This window comes from Protomyctophum bolini (genome assembly GCF_963924005.1).
Source record: "Protomyctophum bolini genome assembly, chromosome: 14".
NCBI lineage: Eukaryota > Metazoa > Chordata > Actinopteri > Myctophiformes > Myctophidae > Protomyctophum > Protomyctophum bolini.
In genome coordinates this window covers 7,689,753-7,706,072 of record NC_137875.1, presented here as the reverse complement: position 1 = coordinate 7,706,072, position 16,320 = coordinate 7,689,753, and the positions used below count along the sequence as shown (strand labels likewise).

General features: G+C 41.7%; 1 protein-coding gene across 1 annotated transcript in view; it reads right to left on the bottom strand.

The window, feature by feature from the left end:
* col17a1b (collagen, type XVII, alpha 1b) overlaps window positions 1-16,320 on the bottom strand; it is a 55,213-nt gene that overhangs the window by 15,245 nt on the left and 23,648 nt on the right. Inside the window, exons 20-41 of the mRNA XM_080782407.1 lie at window positions 16,252-16,284; window positions 16,124-16,150; window positions 15,463-15,489; window positions 15,277-15,339; window positions 12,506-12,610; window positions 12,185-12,247; window positions 11,767-11,802; window positions 11,596-11,649; window positions 11,108-11,143; window positions 10,954-10,989; window positions 10,302-10,364; window positions 9,927-9,962; window positions 9,184-9,255; window positions 8,632-8,658; window positions 8,451-8,486; window positions 6,038-6,073; window positions 5,174-5,254; window positions 4,780-4,815; window positions 4,584-4,682; window positions 4,364-4,417; window positions 3,686-3,736; window positions 2,855-2,917 (exon numbers count right to left, since the gene is read on the bottom strand). Coding sequence (XP_080638533.1) covers window positions 2,855-2,917; window positions 3,686-3,736; window positions 4,364-4,417; window positions 4,584-4,682; window positions 4,780-4,815; window positions 5,174-5,254; window positions 6,038-6,073; window positions 8,451-8,486; window positions 8,632-8,658; window positions 9,184-9,255; window positions 9,927-9,962; window positions 10,302-10,364; window positions 10,954-10,989; window positions 11,108-11,143; window positions 11,596-11,649; window positions 11,767-11,802; window positions 12,185-12,247; window positions 12,506-12,610; window positions 15,277-15,339; window positions 15,463-15,489; window positions 16,124-16,150; window positions 16,252-16,284 — 1,134 coding nt within the window. The remainder of the gene's footprint in view (window positions 1-2,854; window positions 2,918-3,685; window positions 3,737-4,363; window positions 4,418-4,583; window positions 4,683-4,779; window positions 4,816-5,173; window positions 5,255-6,037; window positions 6,074-8,450; window positions 8,487-8,631; window positions 8,659-9,183; window positions 9,256-9,926; window positions 9,963-10,301; window positions 10,365-10,953; window positions 10,990-11,107; window positions 11,144-11,595; window positions 11,650-11,766; window positions 11,803-12,184; window positions 12,248-12,505; window positions 12,611-15,276; window positions 15,340-15,462; window positions 15,490-16,123; window positions 16,151-16,251; window positions 16,285-16,320) is intronic.

Below are 16,320 nucleotides of genomic sequence, written 5' to 3'. Positions count from 1 at the left end.
ACACAATGTCACTGTTCTTCTATAAAAGAACAACACAATGTCACTGTTCTTCTATAAAAGAACAACACAATGTCACTGTTCTTCTATCAAAGAACAACACAATGTCACTGTTCTTCTATAAAAGAACAACACAATGTCACTGTTCTTCTATAAAAGAAGAACAACACAATGTCACTGTTCTTCTATAAAAGAACAACACAATGTCACTGTTCTTCTATAAAAGAACAACACAATGTCACTGTTCTTCTATAAGAGAACAACACAATGTCACTGTTCTTCTATAAAAGAACAACACAATGTCACTGTTCTTCTATAAGAGAACAACACAATGTCACTGTTCTTCTATAAAAGATGTGTGTTCCTGCAGAAAGAACAACACAATGTCACTGTTCTTCTATAAAAGAAGAACAACACAATGTCACTGTTCTTCTATAAGAGAACAACACAATGTCACTGTTCTTCTATAAAAGAACAACACAATGTCACTGTTCTTCTATAAGAGAACAACACAATGTCACTGTTCTTCTATAAAAGAACAACACAATGTCACTGTTCTTCTATAAAAGAACAACACAATGTCACTGTTCTTCTATAAAAGAACAACACAATGTCACTGTTCTTCTATAAAAGACGTGTGTTCCTGCAGAAAGAACAACACAATGTCACTGTTCTTCTATAAAAGAACAACACGATGTCACTGTTCTTCTATAAGAGAACAACACAATGTCACTGTTCTTCTATAAAAGAACAACACAGTGTCACTGTTCTTCTATAAGAGAACAACACAATGTCACTGTTCTTCTATAAAAGAACAACACAATGTCACTGTTCTTCTATAAAAGAACAACACAATGTCACTGTTCTTCTATAAGAGAACAACACAATGTCACTGTTCTTCTATAAAAGAACAACACAATGTCACTGTTCTTCTATAAAAGAACAACACAATGTCACTGTTCTTCTATAAAAGAACAACAATGTCACTGTTCTTCTATAAAAGAACAACACAATGTCACTGTTCTTCTATAAAAGAACAACACAATGTCACTGTTCTTCTATAAAAGAACAACACAATGTCACTGTTCTTCTATAAAAGAACAACACAATGTCACTGTTCTTCTATAAAAGAACAACACAATGTCACTGTTCTTCTATAAAAGAACAACACAATGTCACTGTTCTTCTATAAAAGAACAACACAATGTCACTGTTCTTCTATAAAAGAACAACACAATGTCACTGTTCTTCTATAAAAGAACAACACAATGTCACTGTTCTTCTATAAAAGAACAACACAATGTCACTGTTCTTCTATAAAAGAACAACACAATGTCACTGTTCTTCTATAAAAGAACAACACAATGTCACTGTTCTTCTATAAAAAAAGAACAACACAATGTCACTGTTCTTCTATAAAAGAACAACACAATGTCACTGTTCTTCTATAAAAGAAGAACAACACAATGTCACTGTTCTTCTATAAAAAAAGAACAACACAATGTCACTGTTCTTCTATAAAAGAACAACACAATGTCACTGTTCTTCTATAAAAGAAGAACAACACAATGTCACTGTTCTTCTATAAAAGAACAACACAATGTCACTGTTCTTCTATAAGAGAACAACACAATGTCACTGTTCTTCTATAAGAGAACAACACAATGTCACTGTTCTTCTATAAAAGAACAACACAATGTCACTGTTCTTCTATAAAAGAACAACACAATGTCACTGTTCTTCTATAAGAGAACAACACAATGTCACTGTTCTTCTATAAAAGACGTGTGTTCCTGCAGAAAGAACAACACAATGTCACTGTTCTTCTATAAGAGAACAACACAATGTCACTGTTCTTCTATAAAAGAAGAACAACACAATGTCACTGTTCTTCTATAAAAGAACAACACAATGTCACTGTTCTTCTATAAGAGAACAACACAATGTCACTGTTCTTCTATAAAAGAACAACACAATGTCACTGTTCTTCTATAAGAGAACAACACAATGTCACTGTTCTTCTATAAAAGACGTGTGTTCCTGCAGAAAGAACAACACAATGTCACTGTTCTTCTATAATCAAGATTATAGTCAGCCAATGGCCTGCAGTGCATATACCGGCTAACGGGCCATGTACGTACAGTAGGCTTATGCAAAGGCTAAAATGTCATTTAGATTTTAGATGTGTTGACCTGGCATCTATAAGGTTTCATTGTATAGATTATTGCTCTTTTGGGATATTATACTGTTAGATGATAGGTTATTGGTGTACCTATGATCCTAGATGACTGTTTGTGTTGCGTGTTTACTGTAAATCGCTCTGGATTAAGAGCGTCTGCTGAATGCCTAAATTGTATGGACCCCCATTCGCTCGGTAATATACAAGTAAACACGGGTTCATTTGGTTCCATTTGTCAGCATACTGTCAGCATTACAGACTTGTAAAGGTCAATTTAGAACTCCCTAACCACTCCCTAGCCTAGCCGCTACTGGTTCCTTACTTCCTTTGGGCCCTAAAGGAACCCTGAGAGTCCCTGGACCCCACTTTGAGAACCACTGCAGTACAGTATATACCACACCATCTGACATGAACCACTGCAGTACAGTATATACCACACCATCTGACATGAACCACTGCAGTACAGTATACCACACCATCTGACATGAACCACTGCAGTACAGTATATACCACACCATCTGACATGAACCACTGCAGTACAGTATATACCACACCATCTGACATGAACCACTGCAGTACAGTATATACCACACCATCTGACATGAACCACTGCAGTACAGTATACACCACACCATCTGACATGACAGTACAGAATACACACCATTTGACATGCCATACCATAGTTGGGTGCAGATGTCCCTGGTTCTCCTTTCTCCCCTCTGGGTCCTGGACTTCCATATCCTAAAAACAAAAAACACAGAATGAAACCTCTCTAAATGTCTGTGCGTGTGCATGTGTACGTTTATGGTTAAGAGTAAGACTGTCCCTGTGTTAAACTCAACGCTGATAGGGGCGCTGATAGTTCAGCAACCGCCACCATTAACCACCATTATATTTGGCTGTAGAGAAGAGAAGAAAACGGCCTTCTCGTCTCCCCAAAACAGCAATGGCGAAGGTAGTCGTGCTGATGGGATTAATCACTTGCTAAGGGTCTTTAGAAACATCAATATTTTAGATGTGCGGCCATGGGGAAGAGCTATTGAGCCACTAAACACAGTCACTTTTATTTATCAGCTCGATTTTCAATGGAAAACTCTTAAAAAGGACTAGAAAGGCCTCATCCACCACCTTCATCGGTTTTCAATGCATTGAGGCTGAAGGGGAAGCAATCGAACATGGAGCTGTCGCTCCACGAGAGCTTTGATTAGCCAACTTTATAGGTTTATCATTAAATAAAGCGCTAATTAACACGTTAAAGGCATCGTTGGCGGTGCAGGATTTCAAAGTCGTTAAAGAAGTTGAGTTAACAGTCTCAACTACTAGGTTCCTGACATCTGCTGTAGTTCATTCAGTGTGCCCCAACGGGGGCCCAGACCCCAGGTTGGGAAACACTGATCATGTGTGTAAGCATCAGTCTTAGTGAAAATGGAAAGGTTAGACCTACTGTACCTGGCTGGGTTAGACCTACTGTAAAGGTTAGACCTACTGTAAAGGTTAGACCTACTGTACCTGGCTGGCCTCGGGGGCCCTGCGGCCCTGCTGGTCCCGGTTTGGAATCTCCTGATGAGGAGGACATGTTTGAAGTCCACATTAGAAAGGAATCAGTACCAATGAAAGAGCTTAACTGCTGTCCTACAGAGAGCATAGTACTATTGCATTGCTGTCAGGCATATTTTAACTTAAGTGTTTTTAAGTCATGGAGTGCCTCGAGCACCACCCTGTCTGCAGTGGCAATGGTTTTGTCCTCTGTCCCACTGTACATTTTAGTTTTCTTGGCATTGAGCTTGAGGCTGATCTTCCTGCACTCCAGTTTTTTCCCTTCTTGTCATCTGCATAGTCAAGGTCGTCCTCTCACAGTTGCTCCTCTCACACTTGCCAGCTGTTTAGCTCTGGTCTATAGCCTTCTACTGCTTCTACGATTCTGCCCAGTATCTCAGGAGGGGGCGCTCACGTCATAGCTAAAATAGTGAATTAGTGCATGTGCTTCGTCCTACAAAACATTAAGTTTCCATTGACAATGAATGGAGAGTTTTACATCCTAGTGTGCATCATGACGTGTCTATTTTACGTCATGATGATGTACAATGATAAGAGCGTCCCTCACTTCACACGGGTGTGATTTTTTTACTAATACAAGTACAGTATCAATCAACCAATCAAGGAAGTGTGTTTGAGGTGTCATGGTACCTGTCCGTCCAGGTTGTCCAGGAGCTCCCGGTGGTCCAGGTGGGCCTGGGACTCCTGGAACAGAACCAACAAACAAACCATGTCACATGCACTGCTGGAAAGTAACTAATTTACATTTTGTATTAACCCTAGAATACTAAACATGTTTTTGTAGATTTAGATTTTTTTATTACTAAACATACATTCACCACCTAAGCTCCATATCATGATCAATACTCACGTTCAGCTCTGGTTGCGCTCAGGGTTTCACTGTTCACGGTCCTCACCGTTAGCCCTGCCTCGCCACGCTCTCCTCGTTCTCCTTGGACACCTTTAGGACCTGAGAATTGGCAACAGGTCCTACAAGTTAAAACACTCACCATTACCTTATTAACTGTTTACCAGATGACTGGGAGAGTGTAGTAGTAGTAACCTACCAGCTTGGCCTGGCAAACCAGCAGGGCCAATTGGGCCTGAGGAGATAAATAGTTTCAAGTTGAGCATTTTCATGCTATTTTAAGCAGGTGTCACTCTCCGAAAATAATCTAATATCTAATAATATCTACAACATGTGTTGTGAGCTTGTAGATCGATTTATATTAATCAGTGCAAAAGTGCAAAATCAAAAAAGAATTGCACTTGGCCATCAAAGCGCACCAATTTAGTCGACTAAATTAGCTGTAGATTTACTAAAACTAAATGACCACTAAATAATTTCAAAAACTTAATTTTATTTTATTCAAAAGACTATGACTAAAACCAAATAAAAAAAAGTGCTGTCAAAATCAACATTCAGATGTCATCAAAGGCATTTACTGTAATTGCTCACACCTGATATTCCAGGAGGTCCGGCGGGACCAGGAAGTCCAGAAGACCCGGGAGGTCCAGGAATACCCACTGAGTTCCCACCGGCTAGGGAAGAATCACAACCATCACAAGTTGGATACGATTTTGAAACAAGTCGAACGGATTCATTTCCGTATATCGTTGCTGTCGGGCAGAAACCTCATTAATATCCATATTCTAACTTTCATAAATGAATTCCATACTTGATCACACAAACTACAGCGGCACACGGAAGCTTCAAAAGTAGCAGATTGGCCTAGGCCGTGGCTCAGTGGTCCAGGCACCTTGGCTGGTAATCCAGTCTGGCAGTGTGCCGCGGGTTTGACTCCCGATCCCGACAGCCTTTACTGCATGTCACCCCCCCCCCATCTCTCTATCCCCATTTCCTGTCAGCCTACTGTCTATCCCTCCATAAAAAAAATTAAATAAAGGCGAAAGCCACAAAAAAAACATTAAAAAAAAGAATTAGCAGATCAACAAGCTCGAAACAAGACGCGAAGCGACCTGTTTTGAGCTTGTAGATCTGCTACTTTTGCTACTTGGACTTGGATCGTGAAAAGTAAAGGCCTATTCATAGTCTGGATTTTCGGTGATGAGGTGACCACCGCTCCGGTGGTGAGCTGACCACCGGAGCTGTAATAACGTTGGAGTAAAAACAGAGAGAAGGGCTGGAGCGGTGGCGGTGGTTTTCTCTTCACCGCGGCTCGTGACGTCATGTTGTAGTTCGGTGGTCGCCTAACCACGGTAAATCCAGACTATGTATGAGCCTTAACAGTTCTGGACGCATGAGGTTTCCACCCGACAGAGACAGTATAGGCTACAAGTCAAGCAGCCATGCCCAATTTATACCTGCATTAATGACTCTTCCTGGTCCACCTGCTTCACCTAGAAGGGACAGAGATAGAGCACTATTCATTTGATGTGAATTATAACCGGTTAATTGTACTGGGGATGCCCATTTATTTCGTCAATTCGTTTCTAATTTAATCGATTTCATGGCTTTTAATTCACATACACCTCAGCATGAACCATTCCACACCTTTAAATTCGTTCTCCTCAGAAAATCCAGTTTTCCAACAGTGAGGCTTTTATGTGATTTTAAGTGGTGCAACTCCCCTCTCCCCCCCCCCCCCCCCTCCTCTCTCTCTCTCTCTCTCTCTCTCTCTCTCTCTCATTAGCAGGCAACAGTACAGCACTATCTCTCTCTGTTTCTGGCACAACAGCGCCCCTACTGGTACTAATAGTCATACTCGTACTCATTAACATCACATACGGATACATAGGTGAACAACACAGACATTGCTGTTCCTTGGAGTGGTTGCACCACTAAAAAATATATAGCTTGAAGCACCAGTCAATGGACAGGTGGTGCCATCTTGCGAGGTTTTCAGCTATTACTATTACTTCTATCATAACACGGAGGTGGCTCAGGGGCCGCTTGGCAACCGGAAGGTTGAAAGTTTGATCTCGGGCTCTCACAGAGTTGGTGTCAAAGTGTCCTTGAGCAAGACGCTGAACCCCTAACTGCTCCAGATGAGCCGGTTGGTGCCTTGCATGGTTTCCGCCGCCATTGGTGTATTAATGTGTGTGTGAATGGGTGAGTGTAATGCATAATCTATGTCCTTGGATAAAGGCGCCAAATACTGTAAATGCAACATATACCATTCCCGTTGTGAAAAGCAACACAAGGAAGTGGTGTTCAGCGAGCCATCTGTCTCTCAGTATGGTCACATCATCTAATCTAATTCACATTCCATGGCGGCTTACGTCTACTCCCAATTGAGATGACTCCGATTAAGATGGATTTAATTACTGTGAGGTTTGGTGTGTAACAAGTCATTTATCCCGAGGGATTTCTTTGTGTCTCATGACCTCGTCTTGTTGTTTATAACTGGTTTAAACGTGGAGACAACATAGCCTTTCATGACTGAACTTTGACTGTCAGACAGTGTGACCAATATGTTTGGTCAAAGGAGAAGGTGGGGCTGTAGTTTAATACCCAGATCAGTGACGTCAACACATCTGAGGCACAATAATTATGCTCAAGAGCTAGGCCAATTCTTTCTTCTCTATTGATTTCACATGTGCCTGGCCCAAGTTATTATTTCACTAAATGATTAACCAGTTTGCTCCATGTATTTATTGACAACATATTAAATATGTGTCTGAGCAATAGCTTGCCATAAGGTCTAAGATAATGCCTTTCTTTATCTCTAGGGTTGACTGTCTGGCCTGTTTCTCTATTGAGCCAGTTTTATAACCCAATTTATCTGGAAGAACCCACAGCGTCTGCCAAATGTCTCTCCTCTGGTCCTCTTGACATTATTCCAATCTCTCTATTTTAAGATGTTTTTGTCTCCCAGACATTCAAATGTCACCTTCACTGTGACTGTGTCACTTTAGACATGCCATTATTTAGCCACTCTTAATAAAGCCAAGCCTTGACCCAGCAACTACAGAGCCATATCCAATCTTCCTTTCACTTCCAATATCTTGGAGAAAGGAGAAACTCCTAACTAAAATGTCCCGCCTGACAACAATGATAGCATTGATAAGTTCCAGTCTGGTGTCCGTCTGAGACACTGCATGCTCTCCTTTCAAATTTTGTCCTAATGTATCGTCTCTTAGTTAAAAAGCACTTCGTTTAGAATTGTGTTCTTTCTTTTTGTGCAAGTTTCACGTATATATCATTATATTCTATTTGTAACACCTTGTAACTCTTGTTTCGAAGGCCGCTTTATAAACAAATGTAAGTTTGTTTATTAAGAAGATAATATCCGCAGACTGGCTCTTGTGCTCCACAATTTGTATTACCTTCTTGGTGGTAATAAGATTAGCAATACAAAGTGAGCAGACTTTATTTTCTTTTATTTTCTGCTTTTCTATCCAGAACCTGGGATTTTATCGTTTGGTTTGTTTACTTTTGTGCTAGAACACTAAAGTTATAGAATCTATAACTTTAGTGTTCTAGCACAAAAGTCAACACAACATGTGAGTTGGGGAAATCAGTTGATGCATCTATAATAATATACCGGTAGATGGATCAGCTGAGTGGCCCAAATCACTCTCTCATTCACCAATCACATTCACGAGCAGGGGCAGTGTTGGGGAACCAGTAAAGCATGCAGTAGCTTTGGAGCCCAGAGGCAAAGGTCAAAATGAGAAAGAAAGACGTTATCATCACATACAACTGTATTCGTTGCATTTGTTGTAATGTATTCCTTTGACCTGAACGTGATAGTAAAGCCTAGAGTGGTCTTACCCTTGGCGCCTGGCTGTCCTGAAACTCCTGCTATTCCTAAAAAGAAAAAACGTTTTCGGTGTCAGTGTCACAATTACATTAGTTAGATAATGACAATAAAAAATAAAATACAGGAGACACAAATAAAAGAGACACTTCTTCAGAGCTGTTATAACATCCACTACGTATGTTAGAGCCATACCTGGTGGTCCTTGAAGCCCAGGTACGCCTATAAAAGAGGGGTGTATTTTAGCACAGTCCCATGGATTCAAACTAAGCAAAACACGACTGAGCATACTTGTAAGATGGTAATATTGTTCCTGCTGTTCTACATTCTCACAGAATGAGGCTTTAATCTTTGCCTTAATATGAAATATTCCGAGCTCTCAATGCGTAGCAGATGCATTGAGAGGTTTCTCATGCGAAACATTCTGCCACAGTCCGTAGACATGCTGGCTTCTATGGAATCCAAGTGACTGAGATCAGACGTGACTGAGAACTTGAATCCATGCAGTCCATTATCAATCATAGTTAGTTGACGTTTCTATTGTAGGTACTGTAAAGACAGTACTGGTCTGGTTTGTCACTGTAGGACTGTAACTGGAAGGGCCGCATCCCTAGACCCTAACATTAAGGACAGTACTGTACTGGTCTGGTCTGTCACTGTAGTACTGTACCTGGAAGGCCCACATCCCTAGACCCTAACATTAAGAACAGTACTGTACTGGTCTGGTCTGCCTCTGTAGAACTGTACCTGGGAGCCCGGCATCCCCAGGAGGCCCAGATGGACCTCTGAGTCCAGGTGGCCCGACAGGTCCTTGGTCACCTGGCGTTCAAAAAGGAAGGAAGAATCAATTCATTACATTTCAAGGACCCAGTGTTGATTTTGAAAGCACATTTTGATTTTGGTTTAGTCATAGTCCTTTGACAGAAAATTCATTTAGTTTTATTCACATTTTTGACATCTGAAATGTTTTAATTTTAGTCTAGTTTTCGTCGACTACATATCATGAGATTTTAGTCAACTAAATGGATGTATTTTGGCGGCTCTCGCTGGTGTCGTAATGCCATATTACATGACTTGGTTGTTGCTTGCATGCTGAAAATAGGCGATCTACAACAAGCTACATGAAGATCACCCAATACAAGCGCAACCAAACATGAAATGACTTGTCCTTTAGTTCTACTGGATCTCTTTTCCCCTCGCTAACATTTTAGTCTAGTTTCTATTTGTTGTCATCTGTCAGTATATTTAGTCATAGTTTTAGTCATCATAGCTTAGTTTTTATTTAGTTTTCCTCAATGAAAACATTTGAAGACATTGAAGACATTTTTCATCATAGTTTTAGTCGACAAAATCAGCACTCAGTGTACAAATGGAACCACATGGACCTGAAAGGGTATATAGAGCCCTACGGATCCCAGGTCAATGAAGTAATGAGGGGTGTGTATGTGCTGCAATGGAGGAAGCATTGTGTAATTATATAAATCCTTTACCTCGTGGCCCTTTGGCACCGTCATTTCCAGCGGGCCCTGTTGTGAAGTGAAAGAAAGAAAGAAAGAGACATGAATCTTTGTGTAATGAGTGAAGTTAATACTGGAGTGGTCGCTCGAGTCGAGTAGTGCATATACAGTGCATTCATAACAAAATAATAACAATGACATATTGTGGTGACGTGTTTGGTCTCGGTGATATCAGTCTAGCCATACCAAAACAGACACATGGGCAGAGTTTCTAATATCAGCGTGGGATATCATATAATTATTCCATGAGATAGGTGCACAAAAAGCAGACCTACTGTACCAAGTTCAGTACAAACTCTACGCATGTTAGGTTTTTGCTTTCACGGCGGGGTCGACCCATTCACTCACCTGTTGGTCCCTTGGGTCCCTTCTCTCCCGCTGGCCCTGACAGTCCTGAAATACCAGGTTCCCCTGAAGGAGAGGTGGAAAGTAGTACATTTACTCAAGTACTGGACTTAAGTGTGAGGTTCACAGTAAAGGGTGTGTTTGATGATGCAAGTGTCTGATGCTTGCAGCTTGTCAGAGTCTATACAGTACTCAGTACTGTGTATATATATATCGTCTCTGTCGGTTGTAAACCTTATAATACAACCGACAGAGACGATATATATATTTTGGACATATGCACATTGCACATCCAAAACTATTTCAAATTCAAAATCTCAAAACGTGTTGATTTGCACTGCGTTAGGAGATTGTGGATCTTCTACTTTTGTGTGATGCTGTAGTATGATCAAGTGGGGCGGTAACATTTTCAGCGCCCCCTGGTGTTCATTTGAAATTTACCGCAGGCATAAATCGGTGTATTCGTGCCAACTACTTCCGCCCACACAGCCCAAAACAACGAGATGAGGAGCAAAACGTTTTACGAGCAGCAGCCGACATGTCTTAGTTTTCACCACAAGGCGCAATGCGACCAGAAATCACTATCTCTGCCTGACAAAGACAATTATCTGTTGACAGCAATATTTATTTAATGTTTTGTACATGCTGCACTCACCTGTTGAACCGCGTAGTCCCTTATCTCCCTGGTCACCTGTAATGAACGTTGATTAAATCACCTTTACAAATATCTGTTGTAAAGCCGTCTACAGGCAGGCCATTGCTTAACAAGCCGTCAGAGTGTATGTATTAGCGATATAACTTAAACAAACCTTTAATCCCCTGAGCTCCAGAAGGCCCTCTCTCTCCTGCAGAGATGAATGTTGGAATGTTTTCAGATAACGCCAATGAATCATCTGTATGCTTGATTATATTAAGTCCATGGAGAACAGTAAATATTTGATCAGCGGTTCCCAGACTTTTTAATGTCAAGGACCCCCAATTTGGCATGTATTTCGGCCACGGACCCCCATAACTCTGAGAGGGTACAAATCGAACCAAATGGACGCGTTATGATTAGGCCCCGATTGCACCCATTAGGATCCATTTGTACACACTAAGAGTTACAGACATGTAATGTAATGTCCATTGGTTCCTAGTTCCACTTACTACCTATCAATCATTTGCTGGGGAGCTGTTACCAGTCTTACATAAAGAAGCCACGTTTCTTCATTGATAGCTAGAAACATTACACCCCTGGAAGCCAGTCAAGCGACTCCGCAGAGCCCTCTCTGAGATCCACTGATATAAATGAACATACCTTTAACACCAGGTGGCCCGGCCTCGCCTCGAATACCTTGAGGACCTTGTAAACCTACGGTACGACAATAAGCATGACATTAAACATCAAATCTGAGGCCACTCGAATGATGATGTTCAGTTTGTCAGGGTCGCTCTGCGCTGACTGAATGGGAGGCAGAGATAAACTGACCTGATACTCCAGTAAGTCCATGAACTCCAGGTGGGCCTGCAACACAGAGGAATGATTAAGATAAGAGTGATCCACGGTGAAAGTTATAGGAGTCTGCATTTATAGGAGTTGAGGCCCCTCGGCTAGAGTATTTGTTTAGGCGATCGTTTTGTCCGAAACATTCTGGGGGGAGCGGCTAATAAAACTAAATATACAATAACTAACCACAAATCTCACTTGAATCTCACTTAAAAAAAAAATATGGGTGCAGTTCACCCTAGCCCAGTGATAGGGGCGTTGATGAAAAAATTACATTGACATTTTGTCAAGAGCATAAAAGCTAACATACAATATTGCTATGCACATACTGTACAAAGATATGTTATGTGCAACTCCTCACATTCATTGATATTCGCCATGTGTTAAAAAATGATCTCACCTTTAGGTCCGATCAGCCCCATAACGCCCATAGGGCCAGGAGCCCCGGCTTCTCCGGAATACCCTGCATGAACAAACACAACATGTGAGCTTGTACGGTAGCTTGTATTTTCAGCATGCAACCAAGTGTAAAATCAGGCAGAGTTTACGACACCATCAAGGCCCGCCAAAATACATTTTAGTCGACAAAATAAACTGTAGATTTAGCCGACTGAAGCTAGACAAAAACTAAAACATTCCAGATGACTCAAATATTTATTCAAAAGGCTTTGCATAAAAATAAATAAAATTTCAGATCAACAACACTAGAATACAGTCCTACCTCTTTCCCCTTTCTGTCCAAAGCCTGGTTGACCTGAGTCTCCTCTGGCCCCCGGTGGGCCTTCCTGGCCCCTGCGACCTTGTTGCCCCTCCGATCCCTGTTCCCCTGGTCAGGTGCATTACAGACAAGACATTATACAGACTGTCCCCCTGGTCAGGACATTATACAGACTGTCCCCCTGGTCAGGACATTATACAGACTGTCCCCCTGGTCAGGTGCATTACAGACAAGACATTATACAGACTGTCCCCCTGGTCAGGTGGATTATACAGACTGTCCCCCTGGTCAGGACATTATACAGACTGTCCCCCTGGTCAGGACATTATACACACTGTCCCCCTGGTCAGGACATTAGACAGACTGTCCCCCTGGTCAGGTGCATTACAGACAGGACATTAGACAGACTGTCCCCCTGGTCAGGACATTATACAGACTGTCCCCCTGGTCAGGATATTATACAGACTGTCCACCTGGTCAGGTGCATTACAGACAAGACATTATACAGACTGTCCCCCTGGTCAGGACATTATACACACTGTCCCCCTGGTCAGGACATTATACACACTGTCCCCCTGGTCAGGATATTATACAGACTGTCCCCCTGGTCAGGACATTATACACACTGTCCCCCTGGTCAGGATATTAGACAGACTGTCCCCCTGGTCAGGACATTATACAGACTGTCCCCCTGGTCAGCACATTATACACACTGTCCCCCTGGTCAGGATATTATACAGACTGTCCCCCTGGTCAGGACATTATACACACTGTCCCCCTGGTCAGGATATTAGACAGACTGTCCCCCTTGTCAGGACATTATACAGACTGTCCCCCTTGTCAGGTGGATTATACAGACTGTCCCCCTGGTCAGGTGGATTATACAGACTGTCCCCCTGGTCAGGACATTAGACAGACTGTCCCCCTGGTCAGGTGGATTATACAGACTGTCCCCCTGGTCAGCACATTAGACAGACTGTCCCCCTGGTCAGGACATTAGACAGACTGTCCCCCTGGTCAGGACATTAGACAGACTGTCCCCCTGGTCAGGATATTATACAGACTGTCCCCCTGGTCAGGACATTAGACAGACTGTCCCCCTGGTTAGGATATTATACAGACTGTCCCCCTGGTCAGGACATTATACAGACTGTCCCCCTGGTCAGGATATTATACAGACTGTCCCCCTGGTCAGGACATTATACAGACTGTCCCCCTTGTCAGGACATTATACAGACTGTCCCCCTTGTCAGGACATTATACAGACTGTCCCCCTTGTCAGGACATTAGACAGACTGTCCCCCTGGTCAGAACATTAGACAGACTGTCCCCCTGGTCAGGACATTAGACAGACTGTCCCCCTGGTCAGGACATTAGACAGACTGTCCCCCTGGTCAGAACATTAGACAGACTGTCCCCCTGGTCAGGACATTAGACAGACTGTCCCCCTGGTCAGGACATTAGACAGACTGTCCCCCTGGTCAGGTGGATTATACAGACTGTCCCCCTGGTCAGGACATTATACAGACTGTCCCCCTGGTCAGGACATTAGACAGACTGTCCCCCTGGTCAGAACATTATACAGACTGTCCCCCTGGTCAGGTGGATTATAAAGACTGTCCCCCTGGTCAGGTGGATTATACAGACTGTCCCCCTGGTCAGCACATTAGACAGACTGTCCCCCTGGTCAGGACATTAGACAGACTGTCCCCCTGGTCAGGTGGATTATACAGACTGTCCCCCTGGTCAGGTGGATTATACAGACTGTCCCCCTGGTCAGGACATTAGACAGACTGTCCCCCTGGTCAGGTGGATTATACAGACTGACTGCATGTCCCCCCAAACGGTGTGACTCTCTACCCTCCTTCAAAACCGCAATAAATGAGCACCTGTCTGCAATTTGCAACTGGAGTCTTCTAAAGCTTGACACCAGAAACCGTATAATAAACAGGGGAAAACATGTTTTAGGCTCCTTTTCCACAAAAATAACTTTTGGAACTACTTCCGTTCTAGATTATTGGAACCTTGGTGCTTTCACAGAACTGGCGGCCATTTTCTGGTTCCAGTTCAGGAGCAACTTTTAGGGTTCTGAACCAATTCGTTTTCAGTGGAAACACTCGGAACTGGTTCAATATTAGGCGGGAAAATGAACTGAACCGATTCGACCTCGGTGGAAAAGGGGACTTAGTGTCAGGTATAGGTCTTGCAGCGGCATCATGGCAACTGACAGTGGTGTAAATAAAGTTTATATTTTTTACTTTCTTCAGTATTTTCAATTTTCAATACTTTTACTTCTACTCCACTATACTGTACATCTCAGAGGAAACTATTGTACTTTTACTCCAATTATACAAAAACTTTAGTTACTTAGTAGATTTAGATTATTATTACAAAACACACTAGATTTGTATATATTTTGTTCATTTGAAATTTTTAAACTTGTAAAAGGGAACATTCAGCATAATGAGTACTTTCTACTTTTGGTACTTTAAGGACATTTTGATACTTTTGTTCTACAACTACTACTACTACTACTACCCTAGTACATTTTGGAATCCAGACTTTTACTTGTAACAGTATTGTATACAATATATTCTACATTGCAGTATTGATTAAATATTGGTAATATTTTTGATATTGGCTAATATGTCGATGACATTGACATATATGGCCCCAGTGGCCAATGCGGAGCTCTATGTATTTATGTCTATATTATGACCAGAGTACAGTGTAACACATACAGTAGATGCTTCTGAATTGTACTGTTTCTGTACCTTGGATTCCCTTCTGTCCTTTGGGCCCTTCAGGCCCTGCTGGGCCCATGTTACCTGCAGCACCTGAGGTGAAAGAAACAATATTTACTCATCATTTACTATCATTCAGCGCAGATACTTGGCAGGAAACAAGTACAACGCATGTACTGTAGTTATAACAGTCATCCTCTACTGTCGTTGACTTACCTACAATGCCAGGTAATCCACTATCACCTGAAACGGAAATTAACTTCATTAGGTTGATATTTTTCAGTGAATAATTAGCCAGTTAAACGGTGTATACTTCTTTGTCATACAAGCTCACAACACGCTTCGTTGCAAAGTGTTACTGTATGTAGATCTGATTAGATTTTCACCAAATGTTTGCGTAAAAATATGCCATTATTTTAAAGGGATTGTGACATTAAAAAAAAGGTTTTGGAATTGTTCTTATTTTTTTTAGGTTTTCTAATCTCAATTGCACGCAAACAACATGAACTTTTAACATTCAGTAGATTTTCTGTGATCTGGGGTTTTCTGGCTCAAACAGGCCTCTGATTTGCCGGCAGTTTGTGATGTAAGATCCTGCAAATCCCATATATGTCAATGGGATTTGCCAGCATATGTCACTGTTTTCACTGTTTTGCCTGTTTTCATTGTAGCTCAAAAGGCTTCCAAACCCCAAAGGAAACTTCAGACCACAGAAAATCCACTGAATGTTCAAAGTTCAGGTTTTTTGGGTGTAATTGAGGTCATAAAACCTAAAAGAAAAAAGAAAAAGAAAAATAAATGAAAATGAATGTCATAAAACCTTTAAGAAGGTGACGACAAGGATTCATTGAAACTGAAATGATTGTCTCTTGCTAACCTTGTGGTCCAGGGCTTCCTACATCACCTGGAAAAGACAAAACAAAACAGAATGCAGGTAAACTAAAGAGGGGGAAAAAGGGGCAGAAATGTATCAGTTCGATAAATAACTTTTCGTGGACATTTTACCTTTAGCTCCTCTCGCTGAAGTTGTAATAAAAGCTGTGAAAGAACAGAAATGGGTGTTTTAATCTCGGT